The sequence below is a fragment of the Protopterus annectens genome, chromosome 6.part0 (assembly GCF_019279795.1).
Source record: "Protopterus annectens isolate FY-2018-M chromosome 6.part0, PAN1.0, whole genome shotgun sequence".
Lineage (NCBI taxonomy): Eukaryota > Metazoa > Chordata > Ceratodontiformes > Protopteridae > Protopterus > Protopterus annectens.
In genome coordinates, this window is record NC_056737.1 from 1,096,921,577 (window position 1) to 1,096,939,481 (window position 17,905).

General features: G+C 35.8%; 1 protein-coding gene across 2 annotated transcripts in view; it reads left to right on the forward strand.

Moving 5' to 3' along the window:
• CCDC88C (coiled-coil domain containing 88C) overlaps positions 1–17,905 on the forward strand; it is a 1,480,266-nt gene that overhangs the window by 1,378,682 nt on the left and 83,679 nt on the right. The window contains exon 26 of one of the 2 annotated variants that reach the window (XM_044074710.1): positions 8,908–9,335. In XM_044074710.1, coding sequence (XP_043930645.1) covers positions 8,908–9,086 — 179 coding nt within the window. In that variant the 3' untranslated portion in view covers positions 9,087–9,335. Of the gene's footprint in view, positions 1–8,907; positions 9,336–15,350; positions 15,552–17,905 lie in introns of those variants that run through there. The other variant, XM_044074709.1, reaches the window with a different exon arrangement.

Genomic DNA, 17,905 nt, shown 5'->3' on the forward strand with positions numbered 1-17,905 from the left:
ACACCAGATAGATTGCTGATGATGCAGTGTGGCATAAGTTAAGTGCTGCACTCCTAAGCACGTCATCCTTCAGATGAGATGTTAAACCAGTGTACCAGGTTTGAATGACTATATATCTATCAAACCACTTTTAAAACTAAGAGCAGCTAAACTCTGAAGAAATTTGGAAAATGTTTAAAATACTGACCACCAGATGGCACTAGACTTGGTCACAGAACCTTATGTAGGAACAGAATTTCTATTGAATGGAAGTTTTATGTATTTATACAATACTTTTCTTTCTTTTTTACAACTCATATATATTCATTTGGTTTTAAACACCAGGATTTTAAGAATGTTTTAATACTTTCTAACATATGTTTTTTGTATTATTATTTATAACAAGGTATTAGATGCCTTTATAATGCAAGACAAAACAATGTTTTCTTTTATAAGATGTTCTCCCTTCACTGACAATACATACAGTTGTATGCTTTTAAAGGTTTAAATCAATCAGTTTCTTTATTGGTTAATTGGTTTATTACTTATTTGACTTCATATAAATAAGGGATTTGTGTATATGGGATTTTATCTGAGGAAGGTCTATACAACAAGACGAAAACGCTGTGGTTAATATACAAGGCATTAATGTTTTAGCCTGCCTGTGGATTTTTTCTACAATAAAGCCGATTTTGGATGGTAACTGGATTCTTTCCTTTTTGCACCTTGGACACTTTTCTTTATGTTAAACCAGTGTCCCATCTGCTATAGTTGTTACTAGCTTAGATGAATATAAAAAATCCCATAGCACTTATTGAAGAGTAGGGGTCTTTTACTTGTATTCAAAAAACCTCTTAATTACAGCATATTTATATATTTACAAATATTTACAAATGTACAAATATATATATATATATATATATATATATATATATATATATATATACACATACAGATCTGTTTACACATATTCATAATTTTCTTTACAATCATACTAAATTTTCATCCCTGTTATATCCCCATACAACTTTTACCATAACCACTATGTGATTTTACTTAATATTGTTGCTAAAATCTATTATCATTAAACATATTTTCTTTTTCTTTCATTCCATATAACCCATATGACTTAAAATAACTTCTTATCTATTCTTTTAACATATTCTTTACTTCTATTTTTATAATATCCACATAAAAAAAAAATAATTCTATCACATTTGTTTGACCATTTATTATTCACGCTATGTTTTTTCATATTTCTGCATTGCAAGTATTTACTTATTTGATTATGAATCTTATCTTGTAATTGCTATTTCCTCTTACATGTGTATTACGTGTACTAACTCAATTTTGTATACAATCTTTTCATCTTTGTTTTCATCCTTTTATCTTTTTATGTTTTTGTTTAAACTTGTAATAACCATTGGAGCTTTTCTCCCTGGGCCTCCACTGAAAATGGACATACATCCAGCTGGACTAGCCCGGTCAACAAATGTAAAATAAATAAATAAATAAATAAAATAATCATATCCATGGTTATTTTACCCACATTTTATATCTTCTTTATATAGTTTTCCTTACAACTTTTACTCTTTTTACATTTCAAAAACACATGTTCCATAGTTTCCTCTTTTTGACAATGTAAACATATTCTACCAGTTTTCCTTTTAAATGGCATATATCCTTTTACTGGTAATTTATCTATTACCAGTCTTCACACAAAATCTTGACGTTCTGTCTGATTCTCCCATTTGCTTGTTTTTATAGTTTTATATTAATCTGTAAAATTTTCCCATGGTTTTACACAGTAATATTTTATCATTGCATTCTTATACTGTGCTTTTCTATCTTTTTCTATTTCCTCAAGTTTTATTACCCACAAAGATATTTTTTTCTTTGTAACATTTTATTTCTTCATGTGTACAGTCTTTTTCTCTTTTTTTTAACCGTACCCCAAAATGTGTCATACTTATATTTAAACAGTTACACTACTAATCTCTCATCTTTTTCATTTATCTACTTTAACACTTTGTACAAATTTAATGAAGCAGCATACATCACTGGGGTTGTTTAACCCTAAACCTCCTTCCACTTTCTTTTTATATAAAACTCCTCTTTTTATTGGGTTTAATATAAAACCCCATATAAATGAAAAAAAAAATATCTGCAATAATTCCTTTTCAAATACGTTGGAAACATAAATATACTTGCTAGGTATGATATTTTCCCCATCAGTACTGAATTGATCAAATAAGCATTTTTTCTGAATGAATAATCTATATGTACTCCAGAAAAGATAGGATTATTTTATTTCATCTATTGTTTTTCCCTGTTGAATTCAGCTTACATCTTTATTCCCAAATTTTATACCCAACTCAGAAATTTCATTAATTGTAAAATATATAACCCCTTGTGATGGCCTGTCCTTACCCCAGGGCCGGTAATCAAGGAGCCTCAATCCTCACCCCTGACACCTGTAAGAGACAGTCACTAAAACAGGGATGGATTTACTCAGTATTTTCAAATGCATCTTTCTGCATCAAGCACAATTTCCCCCAAGAGCAGTTCCAAGTGACTTGACACCCACACCTGGGTATTTGATTTTCAAACACGCACTCCTGGAAAAGGCTGGCACAAATTTACTAGCTGTGCCCCCTTATGCCCAGACAGTACGTTAACAATGCTGCCACCAGCCAGTCACTGTCATGCTCTTACAAGGGTATCCAATTATACCTAGTAAAATCAATACTAACATAAATGGTAGAGTGTAACCCAAGCAGCACGGCTTTTCAGAGTGACCAAGGTATAATTAGAATAAGCACAAGTACTCTCAAGATGTTAAAAGTAATCTGTAAAAGATCAGCCACAATAAAAGGTATAAAAATATTTAATAATTAATAGAAAACATGAGAATATTAAATATTTCTGTGCAATAAACATCAGTTTCAATCACAGGAGAAATAAAAATAAAACAGTTGGACAGATTCAAGCAGATGAGGAAAAATAATACTTGGCTAATCTCACTTTAATTCCTGACTGTCTAAAGAAGAACTGTTCCCTAGCTAACGTAATTCAGCAAGGCAAGATGAAATGCTGAGAAGCTTACTTCCACTAAGCGAAGTGGTGGTCTTCCATCTTCTAAGTGACTACAACTGAATTGACTGTGATAACTGTTATAGATTTTTATACCAGGTTCCAAAGAAAACAAAACAAACAAGCTGATCTGTGAGTTCCATTCCCTTAGTGCTAGTTATAGAATGATACCACATTTAACAAAAACTTTATTCCTCCAATTGTTTAATAGTCTCTGTATTTCTAACTTTTTTGTAATGGAGCTTTTCTCCTCAGGTCTCTGCTGAAAAATGGCATGCTGCGGTTAATAAATATCAAATAAATAAAATTTGATCATGACTCTGGTAAAGAACAGACTCAGAGCTTTTCTAAGCTCCACTGCAGTATTTGAAAATTATAGAATTCTTTGTTTAAACATAAACATTTAATCACTTATAACAACACTATTGATGCATTTCTAATATAAGCATCTGTACAAGTCAGTGTGATAGTCAAATGACAGAAAATTATTTACAAAACTTCTGCTAACTATGCTGGCATATGTTACACATATTCTTGGTACAGATGGCAATACCTCACATAGTCACATCTCTGTCTTTACTACATCACCTAAACCTTTACTTTTCTCTTTATTTAAAGCCATCCCCATAACCTCTAGACACTTATCTGTGTAAATTATTACTTGGTTTACCCAGATTTTGTTTTTTTCAGTTATTATAATGTCATCTGCATGTGTTAACAGGACTAGAACTCTTAACACGCCAGGTGTTATATACCCCCACCTCCTTCATTTTGTAATTTGTTTCACTTGCTATCACATTCATAACTAGTGCAAATAATATGCAACTCATTGGACATCCCAGTCTTTATATGTGCCTCTTGGCTTAACTAGCCATTTGCAAGTATTTTTACTTTAGATTTCATGTCCAGTTGTATCAAATTCCTTATTAAGGTCTCCTATCATGATTTTTGCTTCTTCTTTTCTATTCATACCATCCACAATTTGTCTGTCATTAATAATTCTTGATAACCCTTCCCATTTATCTTCCATAATATATTCAATTTTAGTTATTATTTAATACTGTCATTCTCCAATTTTTTAATAGTCTTCTATCTTCTATCTCACATATGGATTTATGTATGCCACTACATAATTCTTTATACATAAACTTTCATTTAACCATTCATTCAAAGTCTTTAAAAATATTTTTCGGCCAGTTCTTTAACTGTTTATACATTTCATAGGGTCTTTATTAGTTTGCTGAAAGTTTTTTTTTTTCAATGAACACCTTTCTGTCGACCTCTGTTCATCAAAATTCACTTCTGTGATTCACTGAATTTACTAAGGGCAAGGAAGTAGTTGGCCAACTAAACAACTTTGCCCTTTTTTTACTGATCTTGTAGTTGGTATATATAGTTGGGGGTTTGTGGGGGCAAAGCCCACCACTTGGGTGAGTTTGATTTCATTAGTTGTGAGTTTCATTGTGCTGTGGAGCAATTGTTTCCTTGCTCTTGGTACATTCTGCAAGTTGTGGAAGTGAATTTCACTGACTAGGGGTCGACAGAATGGTGTTCACTGAAGAAAACTTGCAGCGAGCTAATATAGACCCCATTTCATACCCTGTTCTATCTGATCCTGCAGCTGAACCCATATTTACTTGTCCTAATACGTTATTAGCTCATTTAAAGTAATATTCCTTTTCCAACTCATTATTATATTTTTCTGTTAACCGTTTTACTTTCCCTGTTTTTACAACCTTCTTTTTTCTTTAAACATTTATTGTACATATTGTACTATACTGTTCATAATCTTTTCCTGAGTTCTTTCTATTTCTACTTTTACATTTTTTTATTTCTCTCGTTATACTGCCATTTTTTTTACTAATCTGCTTAAGTAACACAATACTACTTCTCCTTTTCCTTGTACAAAATATCTTTGCTTATATAACAATTTTTGTATTTTTTGTTGCTTTCTTTCATATAATACTTTTTTTGTCAACGTACTTTCTGTCTTTATGTTCTAAATGTCCTATTTTCTTTTATATATTTCTTTCTCTGCTTTTTCATATCATATTGCCACTGTAAAAACATTTTTATATTTTTCATTAAATATTATCCACCATTTAGACCAAGTTTTATAAAATGTTCTCCTAGTAATATGATCTTTCCCTAACTGTATTACTAGTCTCTTTTTGTCTTAATTCCATGCTTTATCATTTAGCCTTATTTCTTTGCCTATGTTTATATATATTCCTTTTTTCCTTTATCTATAGCCATATTGCAAGATGATCAGAAAATCCTTTTACAACTACCTTCATTTTTTCTATAACTAAATCTTCTGATATTATTAAATAATCTTTCAGTTCTGTAATCCCCCATTTGTAAGTCCATGAATTTTTGTCCCAAAGTTTTAACTTATCCCATTTTATAACTTCTAACATTTTTCTTATGCCATTTTCTTTCTTTTAGCATTTGCCTCGTAAATAACACTTAAAGTCTCCGGTTATTGTAGTGTTCATGTTTATCACTGTATAGTCTAAAATCTGATTAAATAAGCTTTTTCTTTCTTTTAGCATTTGCCTCGTAAATAACAATTAAAGTCTCCGGTTATTGTAGTGTTCATGTTTATCACTGTATAGTCTAAAATCTGATTAAATAAGCTTTTTCTTTCTTTTAGCATTTGCCTCGTAAATAACAATTAAAGTCACCGGTTATTGTAGTGTTCATGTTTATCACTGTATAGTCTAAAATCTGATTAAATAAGCTTTTTCTTTCTTTTAACATTTGCCTCGTAAATAACAATTAAAGTCTCCAGTTATTGTAGTGTTCATGTTTATCACTGTATAGTCTAAAATCTGATTAAATAAGCTTTTTCTTTCTTTCTTTAAATTAGTATAAGTGTGTAATGTTATAATTCTATACTTGCTCATTTCTATTTAGACAGTGGTTAACCTTCCCATTTTTACTAAAGTTACATGTAATATCTTTACTGTATTTCTACATGATACAGCTATTCCAGAGCATCTCTGATTTCCCCAAATTCCAGATTATCTTTCATTCCCACAGTTTCTCTGTTTGTAATTTTCATTTGTTAAAAATCTTGTCTTATAATATAGTTTTATCTACATCACATGCATTATACCACTCTACAATTCCTATTTTTCTTACTATACTCTTAATACTATTCACATTTACAGGAAATATCCTAAAATGTTCATTTTCTCTTTTCCTTATATTCATGGTCTCATAAGTTCATAGCAGTTATTAAGCTAATTTTCTTAGTAGGTCATTCTAAGCCTAGCCTATTTCCCAACCAAAGGTGAGAATCAAATACTATATCTTATGTCTGCGAGTGAAACACTTTAACCATTATACAAAACCCCAGTCATTAGCTGTATATATTCTTTTTCATCCATTTTTTTTCTTGTGTACTTATCCCTTTAAAATTTCTTGCTGTCTTTTACCAGTATAATTCTTTTGTTTTCTTTTTCTACTTCCCAATTTGTCTTTATCACTTATTTCAGAACTTTCTTCTGTGTCCTCTTTATTATTTTTTTCTTCTGTTTTTACTACTACAAAAAGTTCTTCTTGTTCATGCTCTTTTTTTTCTTGTTCCTTACTTTTTATTTTCATTTTTGCAGTCTATCCATAAATACCCAATTTTGTTATATTTATAACATTTCAATTCACATTTTTTAATTATCCCATTTCCCCACAAAAATAACATTTTATTTTGTTAGTTACTTATTAAATGTCCTTCTTTTCCTCAAAACATGTTATGGGTTGTCCCTAGTATTTTACAACACCCTATTCCCCTGCACATGTATTATGCTTGGTATATGAATAATTTTTCTCCTCCTGTTTTAAACACAGTATTATCTCCTTCTCTCTCCATCTGCCTCACTGTTTCTCTGGGCTATTTCTGTGCCTGGATTGGAAACAGGAAGTGCTTCTGCAAAATGGGTCCCACTCGCAGCATAGATGTGTAGGGGAAGTTCCCCGATGTCCTGGTCAAACTACCCCTAGTAGTACAAGTACCACCTCAGATGTACCCTCAAACAAGACCACTAGCCTAGTGGGACTAACCTGGTCAACAAAGTATAAATAAGTAAAAATAAGCATCTTGGTTCTGGGCCTTTAATTATGAATCATGGACAAGGTGTTTGGAGAGATGCATGCTGAATGGGGTATTGTATTTTGTGAAGCACCTGATGAAGGATTATTATTGGGGAATTATGACTCCCTTATATCTAGAGAATATGTTCATGTTGATAAGCTGAGTGATGTATAGAGATTTCCTAACTGTGATTGAGACATGATGGTCAAATGGTAGCTTGTTGTCAATGAATTTGCCTAACTCCCTAACAGTTGTGCCAATTTTAAGGGAGATGCCATTTATGTGATATGCATTTGGACATTCTGAAGCTCTGCTACATTTTTTGTCATTTAGCTTGAGTCTCTGGTCAGTATTCCAGGTGTTGGAACTCTGAAGTTTTTCATGAAAGATCTGTATGTCCACAAGGGAGTTATTCAGTCACTGGCAAATTTAGTTAAGCCATCTACATATATATTTAAGTATACCAATAGAGGCCAAATTGAAGGGCGCCCAGGATGGAGTCCTGTGAAACACATACATAAAAGCAATTAAAATGTTTACTTAACAGATCAAGTGAAAAGAAGTAAACAGTGTTTTGTACTGAAACGAACATTTCCTTTTCACAGAGACTGTTTGACCTTTCAGTTAGAATAAATGTTTGGGTTGTGTAGGTAACACAGCCCCCAATGTAGGAGGTGCAGGACACTTACCCCAATCAAAGTATTGCTTGTTAAGTTTGCATTTTATATTTATTTCATGTGTATATTCTGAGTTAGAATGAATGTTTCCACTGGAAGTTTTCCAGAAATAACGTGAATTATAGTAAATAAGTTTACGAAAACCAAAGTACAATAACTGCAATTGCATGCACGCACACACGCACACACGCACACACACACGCACACACACACACACACACACACACACACACACACACACACACACACACACACACTTACTTGTTATTCTCCTCATATTCTCTACTTGCTTAATTTTTTTGTCATTTGGATTATCTCCAACCGAGTCCCAGTCAAACTTTTAACATTTGTTTTAATTTCCTTAAGACACATGCTGAGTAGCATTTGCCATGTGTTGTAATCATGTTGTGTTATTTCAGGATTTTGAGTTTGTCTTTTGTACTTTGAAGGATTTTTATTTCGGCCTTAAGTTTCGATCATGTTGAACTTCATTCTTCTGTGTGGGAAGTAAGAAACTTAAAAGTCAGAGTTTGGCAGATGAAAAAGTGACTTAGACTCATGACTCTAGGATGAAATTCATTGTCAGATATAAGCTTAATGGTCTGCACTGAAGGGCCAGACAAACGTTACAACCCTGGTGTAATTTGAATAAACAGTGTTCTGATGTGAAATAAGGCTTGCTTTGATGTCACCACTGGGTCATTAAACAGAGAAAAGCATACATATAAACAGACAGTAAGGTAGGACATTATTTTACTTAACATCTCCCCAGTAAAGTCCATATCTAGCTATGCTGATAAAAATGATTTCAGTGATATGTGCTAAAGGGGGCAGTCTTCATAAAGACGATGTGCTATGGCAAGCTGTTAAGTTACTTTTATTGAAATTTGACACTGTCTGTAAGCAAAGTATATTATTGTTGCTTTGTGACTGTACATTTATGACATCGTTTTTAATCATTTTTTTCTGTTCGTAAATTTTTGTATGTTTAATTTCTAACCACTTTTTCCTGCATTCATAATATTTTCTTTTTTCTTTTTAACCATTGTAAATAACTCCTAGTGCCTACTCGTAAAAAGTTTCCTTTTGTCAGAAGCAAAAGCAAGGACAAGGAAAAGTCGCCAAAGTCACCACCACCAAGTTCGCAGCCTCTTTCTAAACGCCTACGATTCTGGTCTTCTTCAGACATCCCATCTTCTCCTAATGAATGCTTATCTTTCACGGAAATTGGGGAATTCTAATTCATCTTCTATCTGTGTCATTCAGCTTCATTTCTTATATCATTTTTTTTGAAAACATAAAAGGACACCACAGGCCTTGCACCAGCATATTTTGATTCATGTGCCCATTATATGACAGAACATATGCAAATCCTAAAATTGGACTTTGATATAGAAGAAGAGATTTTTATTTAATGAACTTATTTTGTCTTATTTATTTTATTTGTTTTGGAATCCTGCTTTAATAAATACCACATTGAAACGAATCACATTTAAGTAAGTTTACTTTACCAACATTCATCGTAATTACGTGTTTCAGTCTCAGATGATAGTTTTAAAGTTTTGGCAGTAAGCCATTTTAACAAAATAGTTTGGACTGCAGTTTAAAACGTTACTATGTAGATGACATTCAGTTTGGACTGCGGTTTAAAACATTACTATGTAGATGACATTCAGTGTTTCTAGAAAGAAGTCCATTTATGTTTATTCACAGCAGAAAGGTCTGCATAGTTACACACGTTTAATTAATGCCTAAGACTATTGTTTCCGTTGTTGTCTGCAGCTCAAGCTTTCCATGTGCGGCCTGGTGTTTTTTGGACATTACCCTCACGACACCTATACATTTTCCATGCACCCCTTCCTTTTCCTGTGTTCTCATTTCCATTTCTGCCTACTTATGCTGCAGATATGTTGCTATGCATAACCCATTGCTTTCTGCTTACATCTCTGGTTCCAGCTTTTTCTTTTGTTTACTCCTTGTATTTCACTTAGTGTTATCACAAACGCATAGCTACTGACACACATTTCTCATAAAAAAAAAAAAAAAAAAAAAAGAAAACTTGTGAATTCTTAATGACTGTTTCATAACTTAACCGTGTTGGATGTGTTCACTACTCCATACAGCCTTACTACACCTGCCTTTTCCTTGAACTGAATTGCTTGCTTTGATGATTGAAGTACTCGTTTGAGTTTGTCTATTTGCTTGCATTTCTTTGGCATAGCAGATGTGGCAAGAAAGCATAATTTCAAATAACAAAAAACAGCGGCTAGGTTCATTAAGCCAAGAACTTGTAAATATCACTTCCTTTCACATGAATATTATGGCTGTTTGTAAATACTTCAGTTTGTCTTCATGTGGAGGAGATAGTATTTTTCCACTGAGTTGTACATCTTCTGTTTTGGACTGGGGTGGCGGTATTTTTTTCCTGATGTTATCTGTTAACAGTGCGTCTTCCTTTGCTGTAAAATTACAAACTCAGTTTTATTTGTGGATGGCCACACAGTGCATTGCTGTTAGAGAAACAGAAGGGAATCTTGAGTTCTGAGTCCTGATGTTAAAAATGTTACTTTAGTAATGTACCAGTCTGCAGTGGAGGGTACCTCATTGTTTTTATCACTGCTTGCAGCTGTGGCTAGCGTCAAAGTATTCTTTTGGGAAATTTCTCTGAAATATTGCAGGTGTTCCAAAGCAGTGGGGAAATCCTTCTTAACAGAGCAATAAATATAAATGCCTCCCCCCTTTCCAGGTTTCTGGACATTGATTGATCCTGGTCTTCCTAGTGTGTCAGCTCACCTTGCCGGCATGACATGTAGAAGTTTATGAACTGGATTTTGTCTACATATCATGGGTATCATGTTAGTCATATAGATTTCAAGAGAACTGCAAGCAGTCTATATTTTCTGTAGTGTCTCCTATAATTTAGAAGTAGTTTAATAACAACTTGCCCTTGTCCCTGTTCAGAGGGTATGGTGTGATCTGTCTGGCTAAGAAAACCAAGAGGACACTGTTTAGGTCATATTCTGAAACAAAATTACTGGTTCTAACAGGTGCATTATGAATAAACAGAAATAAAAAGAGAATACTACTGCATTGTAGATAAGGGACAGACCAGGTGTCTTAGGGTACATATAACAATTTTTCTTTGAAGACATTAAGGATGGGCAGAAATTTTAGTAGGAACTGATTAGTATGTGTCACACATGGCTGGAGTGGTTGTGGGATTAGTTCTGGATGTTTGGAGGCAGTGTGTGTTCTACATATACTGCCTAGTCATGCGTCCCACAAGTGCTTAGTCATTACAGTTTTTTTACCATTCTTGTTCACGTTTTATCTTCCAGATGCCTAGCTGTCCACATGTGTATATTAAGTGGCAGATGGTGCTTGTAGGAGACACAAACCATCAAACAACTTGCCCTTCAGAAGTTGTCTTCTCTGTTCTCCCTTGCTTCTCCGTTACAAACTTTTGAGGTCACATATTAAAGAAAACAAGGCAAGAACACGTAATGGTGCATTTTTCTTGCAACTGTTTCATATGCCCACATTCCATTTTCTACACTTGTGTAATTCATAGAAAAGGATATATACAGCAGATCCTTTACAAAGTCTAAGAATTTGGGTGTTGCCTCTGGAGAGTGGATGTTTGCTTTCATACCTTCTACAGTACCAACCAATTAATGTCATTGTGATGGATAACTTTGGTATGCTTGTTCAATGCTGGCTAGTACTGTCTTCCTTAACCTGCAGATGACATCATAAATGAGTGACTGTTCTGCAGATGACATCATAAATGAGTGACTGCTCTGCAGATGATATCAGAAATGAGCATCTGCCCTGTAGATATCAGAAATGAGTGTCCTGCAAATGACATTATAAGCGAGTGACTGTCCTGCAGATATTAGAAATGAGTGTCCTGCAGATGACATCATAAACGAGTGACTGTCCTGCCGGTGATATCAGAAATGTGTCCTGCGGATGACATCATAACCGAGCGACTGTCCTGCAGATGATATCAGAAATGAGTGTCTTGCAGATGATATCAGAAGTGAATCATTGTACTGCAGATGACATCAGAAATGAGTGACTGGTCTGTCATGGAGATGATGACATCAGAAGTGAGTGACTGTTGTGCTGTGCCGTTGCATCAGCAATACTAATGTGTTACAGATTTTGGTTGCAAGTCTTTTCATAACTGTGGGTATTTGGTACAGTCACGTTGATGTCTCCTGGTGTTAATGTCCGCATCCCTATGGTTAAAAGATGCCTTACCAGGACAGAGAAGTCGAAATGCCTTCTTCATTTCATAGCATTTCCTGGGAAATAAGAAAATTTAACAGTTCTGCAGAGAAGTACTTTAGTACTGCTCCTTTTGGCTACAGGAAGTACAAGTGAAGCATTTCCAAGCCAGAGTGCTGTGGCACCTGTGATTTGATGCAAAATTTCATTAGCCAGCAAACCTGAAGTGTTGTGGTTCACCATCTGTCTCACTGCTATTACAAAACTACCCAGTGTTGTGGCTGTACACCTAATTCTGCCATTCTACCCCTGATGTAATCCCAGTAAGGGTTCAGACCACACTAATGTGCTGCAACCCAAATCTCATATGGACAGAGGCAGTCCGTAAAATGACTCTGAGCTCCAACACTCTGATACTACCCCACCCCATATCTGGGGAATTAAGTTGTAATACTATCACATCCTGAATATTATTAACTAGGCCTGTAAAGGTTCTTGTGCCATTAGTCTAGTAATCACCCGTGATCCTGTGAGGATACATGGATGCTGTGTGGGTAATAAGCAAATAGATGTTTTCTAGATTTCATATTACTCCATGACTGTCAGTACACTTTTCCTCTCTCTTTGGTGCTGCAAGTTCTCCTGCTATTAGAAGCTATATTAACTCATTATTGTAGAAAAGGGGAATTGGCTACTGTCCCAAGTACACGCAGATACTTCACTGGTACAGATCAGGTTATGTGTAAGGGGTCCTTCACTAGGGTAGGGCGTGTGTGAAGGTACACAGATACTCTGTCCACACAACGTAATGTTTATGCACAGCTGCATACTATGATAGTTAACTCCTGTGCTGCTGTTGGATGCTAATTATCTGTTCTCCTTCTGTGACATTTGCTCCAGGAAGTTGTCGGGAATTCTGTAGTTTCGTCTGAATCGCAGTATTGTCAACTTCACTTAACTATATTGCAAGTTCACAAACCATTTTAAGGGAGGCAAGCTCTCCAGTACCCCATGTAGATGGCTATTCCCTCACATCCTCTGTAAATTACATGTACTAACTCAGAGATTACACAGTAGTGGAGGAACAGAAGAAGCATCATTAATCCCACTATCTAGCTGTCTTACAGTAATACATACAGCATGCCAAAAAATGTTCGCACACACATACTGCACCAAATACATACATTTCAACACAGTTTCAGAGATATGCACAAACTTAACCTATCAACACATGCACACACACACACACACGCACACACACACACACACACACACATACACACACACACACACACACACACACTGCATTCACTGCACCACTTTCAGTCACAAGCAGAGTTGCAAATGCTTACCAATAACATTCTCTGACACCATCTCATCTTAAATAGCACTACTGCCCAGCAGTACAGGCTGATGAAACGGGAATCGGTGAAAGGAGGTGATGACTCCACTTCATTAAAACAGCCTTATGACCAAACTGAGTGTAGCCATGTGTATATCTATAGGTACACACACCTCTGTATTTATTAATCACCTTGACAGAAGACTGCCATAACCATATCTGGCATTCAAAAGTATAAATGTAAAGTGCAATTTCTACCTAAAATAAAATGTTTTGCAGCGCTCAAGTGTTTTTGCAGAGGGCTTTTCCCTACTGTTACCTCCCATCCATTGGTATGGCCACATAAGATCTCAACTTATATGTAATAAATTTGAGATTGCTGCATGTCTGAGTAAGGATAATTCTCCTTTACACTGCAGTGCCTAAATCATTTTATATGCCATGTCACCACCCTTTAGTGTTGCATATTTTGAGTGTTGATTACTTAGACCTGGCAGTAGTCCACCTTGCTTCTGTGTCTGTGTGTATTTTTGAGTAGGATGAGCAGAGATTTCCCAGTGAAAAGTTTGATGACTGAGATTCCTCTAGTGAATCTGTTAGATGCTGTATAGGTTCATAGGTTACTACTAAGCTAACTGCCCTTGTGAGCCATTTTAAGCCTAGCCAATTGTCCCTTGTGAGACTCAAACCCTGCACCTTGTGGTTGCAAGGCAAACAACTTAACCATTAGGCCACCCTCCCAACCCTATAACTCATTGTCCATTGTGATTCATCTGGATAGAAATGATTGAGGTGCATTTATAGGTTATTCTACTGGAGTTGTTCTGCTCTCTTTCTAGAATATAATTTGCAGCAGGAGACACTTTATGGATGCTTTATATGCCATGCACTTTTCCCTACCACTGTAATTGGTCACGTTATTTGAAATTATGCTTTTCATTTTGTGTATGCATGTCTGTTACTTTGCTGACAGTCTTTATGCCACAGTGTCAAGCAAAAAATGTGCATTCTGTAGTTTCATCTGAATAGCAATATTGTTTTCTAAGCATTGTATGTTAAAATATGTCATAATTTGTTAGTATTTGCACAGGTGTTTGGTAAGTTAATGTATAATAAAAAATGTTTTTTTTTCTAGGTACTTCTCCCTTCCATGCCTACCAACATCGATGGTCTCCCCATGTGGACTCTATGATATTCCTTCCCCTAACTGTGGGGGGAGACCTTAAGTACATTAGGGTGAGAGCTGTCAGAATGGGCTGACATTCCGGTAGACACTGGAGAGATTTTTATTCTCTCTTTCCAGCATCCTGGAAATGAGAGCATTATTTTTCAATTCCCTAACCCCACCCTTGGGGGGGCATGGGCTATCCTCATCACCAAGGGGATTCGCATTGCCCTCCCCATGTGAGTTCCTGCTCCTCTGTAGTCGCTAATGAGGGGTCCCTCCATGTGGTGGTTTAGTGAGGCCTAACCCCCCCCCCCCACCACCACCACCACCACCAGGATTCCCATTGCAACAAAAGCTCTCCTTCAAGGGATTGTAGCTGTGCATGTTCTGTTCCATCCCTCTGCCTTCTGGATGGGCAGGCCCATTCTCCCCTGACAGTGCCCAGGAACCTGCCTAATAGAACTGTGGTTGCCTGGGTCATAGTCAGTGCTTTGTCCAAAAATAAATTGTTAAGCTGAAATAACTATATTTATTAGATTTACAGTGGGTAATAATTTATAGTGGCTGATAAATTTTATATTTACAATGGCATATTTAGCTTGGTCATAGTTTACTCAATCTACTGTAGTTAGATAATAGTAAATACATTCAGACTTTTCAGGTTGTTTGCATTTATGCCGGGTGGTAATGTAACACATTGAACTATACCTTAAAAATATTTGTACTTGGCTAGTTATAACTTTTGGCTTTAATGTCTCTTAGCCATGAATGACCTCGGTCATAGGCAGAGAGAGCTTTCAAGGAGTACAGGTAACAACGATAGTTTGGAACTTTCAGAGGATGCACCACTTCGACATCGGCTGATTCAGCGAACGTCAAAAGCCTACTCCACATCAAACATCCACCTGAGTGCCTCCGTTCCCACCCCCAGCTCTGCTAGCCGACAGCAGAACAGACCTAAAGGCAAGCATGCTAGTTTCTTGTCGTCTTATCTAAATTAAGGCACTTTGATGTAGATATGATTTTGTACTGGGTGATGAATGGCGGGGCCTGTTTTGTTGTTTTTGTCTTGAATTAAATGTGAAAAGGCTATATGTCACTATATTGCATTAGTAATAGAATAAATGATCTGTTATTGGGAACATTGTATTAAATGTTTGTTTTACAGCAGCTGTTGTATTTTCTCAGCGGTGATGGAGCGATGGGCAATAAGTAAAGCTTTACCTGAAAGTTTCAACGGCCACTGTATTTTAAAAGCAGGGAATGAAAGGACAAATCCTTAAAAAGGCAGACCTTTTCTTCCACTGGTTCTCACATTGTTCAGCTTAATTCTAAATAAGGATGAAGACTAAGCTCTGCACAGTAGAGTCTTTGAAAGATGTATTAGAACACAGCTGTCCAGAGCTGGATTTGAACTACAGGCTGGTGCAGCCTGTTCTTTCTTCTGTATAAAGCCAGTTAGACGGAGTGTCCTTGCCACCTACAAACGTTGAAACTGATGTTGAGGATAAGAGCTCATCACTGGAGGTCTGTCATCCTGGCAAGCATAAAAACTTTGCTTACTTTATGTCATGTGCTGTGCAGCTGATAACGTGCTGCCAAAACAGGGTATGCAAAGCTGGACCTGTGCTCCGTGATTCCATGAACTGTTCTCCAACTGGTGTGTCAACCTGCTTGCTAAGTCATTTTGTCCTTCTGTTGGCCAAACCCTGTTATTTAACTGTGTAACTTCCAGTCCCACAGCAAGCTTAACTATATTTTATACATTATAATTCTGTCTGTACGATGATTTTTTAATTTCTATCAATACAGTAAAAACTTATGAAATTAGATGTTTTGTCACATGTAATACCAACTGGATTATTTACGCAGTTGTATATACCTGCAGCACATCTCATGTGGGGCAAACTTCAGTGCACCGAAGACAAAAAATGTTCCCCAACTTTAGTGATATGAGGTACTGCAAGAGTTGTTGTGCACTCTACAGGCATACTTCAGTGAACCCCACTGCAACCTTTACAGTTATTGGCTAGAGTTTCCAACTTTTCAGCAGTCTTCATTTTGACATGGGGTCTATATTAGATAATCGAACTTTCAACATTTTGAGTGTCATATGGTCGACACCATATGATCAAATTTTTGAAAGTTTGAACGTTTTAATGGAGATCTCTGTACAGTGCTAAATGGTAAGATTTCTCTTTTCTGCACTGTAGTGTGATCTCAAAATTGGTATATTTAAAGATCAGGGGTATGGGAGGCACATGGGGGCTTGCCTCCCAGCTTAAAACGTTCAGGTAGGTTATTTGTGTAGTTTATTTTTTTTATTAGATGTTTGAACTTTTTAAAGTTCGATCATATGGTGTCGACCATATGACAGTCGAACTTTTGAAAGTTCGATTATCTAATACAAACCATTTTCATGGGGCGTTGCCAACATATGACATAATTGTGGGTGTGGTAGTGGGTAGAGGGTGTGGCCAAGCACATGACATTACTATGGGAGTGGTGAAGAAGATGGTGCAGTGAATGACAGTGTGCTGTTATATAATAGCATACTGATGTCCTGCTTAAAACTATTTAAAATTACATACCTATAACAATAAAAAAATAAGCCTTTCTGGAAAAAAAAACACTTATGCCTTCATTACTGACAATCTAATATCCCAATGCATTATGCTATGCTGTCTAACTGCATTTAACAGGAAGTATTGAAAAACTGATTTGTTTAATGTGTTTAAACTGTTACTAGCTGTGGAATGTTGCACTTCTAACAGTGGTAAAAAGGTGCTGCTAAGAAGCTGTAGACATTTATGTCAGTAACAGCCTAAATACACAGCTAACTTGTTTCTTAAAATATGACTTATAAGATGAGTTAGAAAATGTAAAGTGAAAAAATGTATTGAAATGAGTGTAAAAAATAAAACCAAAACATCAACAGGTATACCCCTCTACCGTTCAAACACCTAATAAAGACCCCAAAAGTACCTCACCAAGAGGATCAAAGGACTCGAACAGATGCCATATGCTGCCCGGTTAAAGAAACTCCAGCTCTACTCAGTGGCATACCACCTGTTCAGAGGCGATCTGTGCCTGACATATAAAGCCATGTCCAACCTGGAATTAATGGACATGCTGCAGCTCAGAAAATCCAAATCCCATCGAGCTACGTGCTCGAGAGACTTGAACCTCAGCACTGAAATAAATAGGACATGCTGGAGGGACAGATTCATAACCCAGAGGCTCCCTTCACTCTGGAATAAAATCCCAGTCCAGGTTAGGCAGAGTCCCTCATTGACTCTCTTCAAGAGGAATCTTGA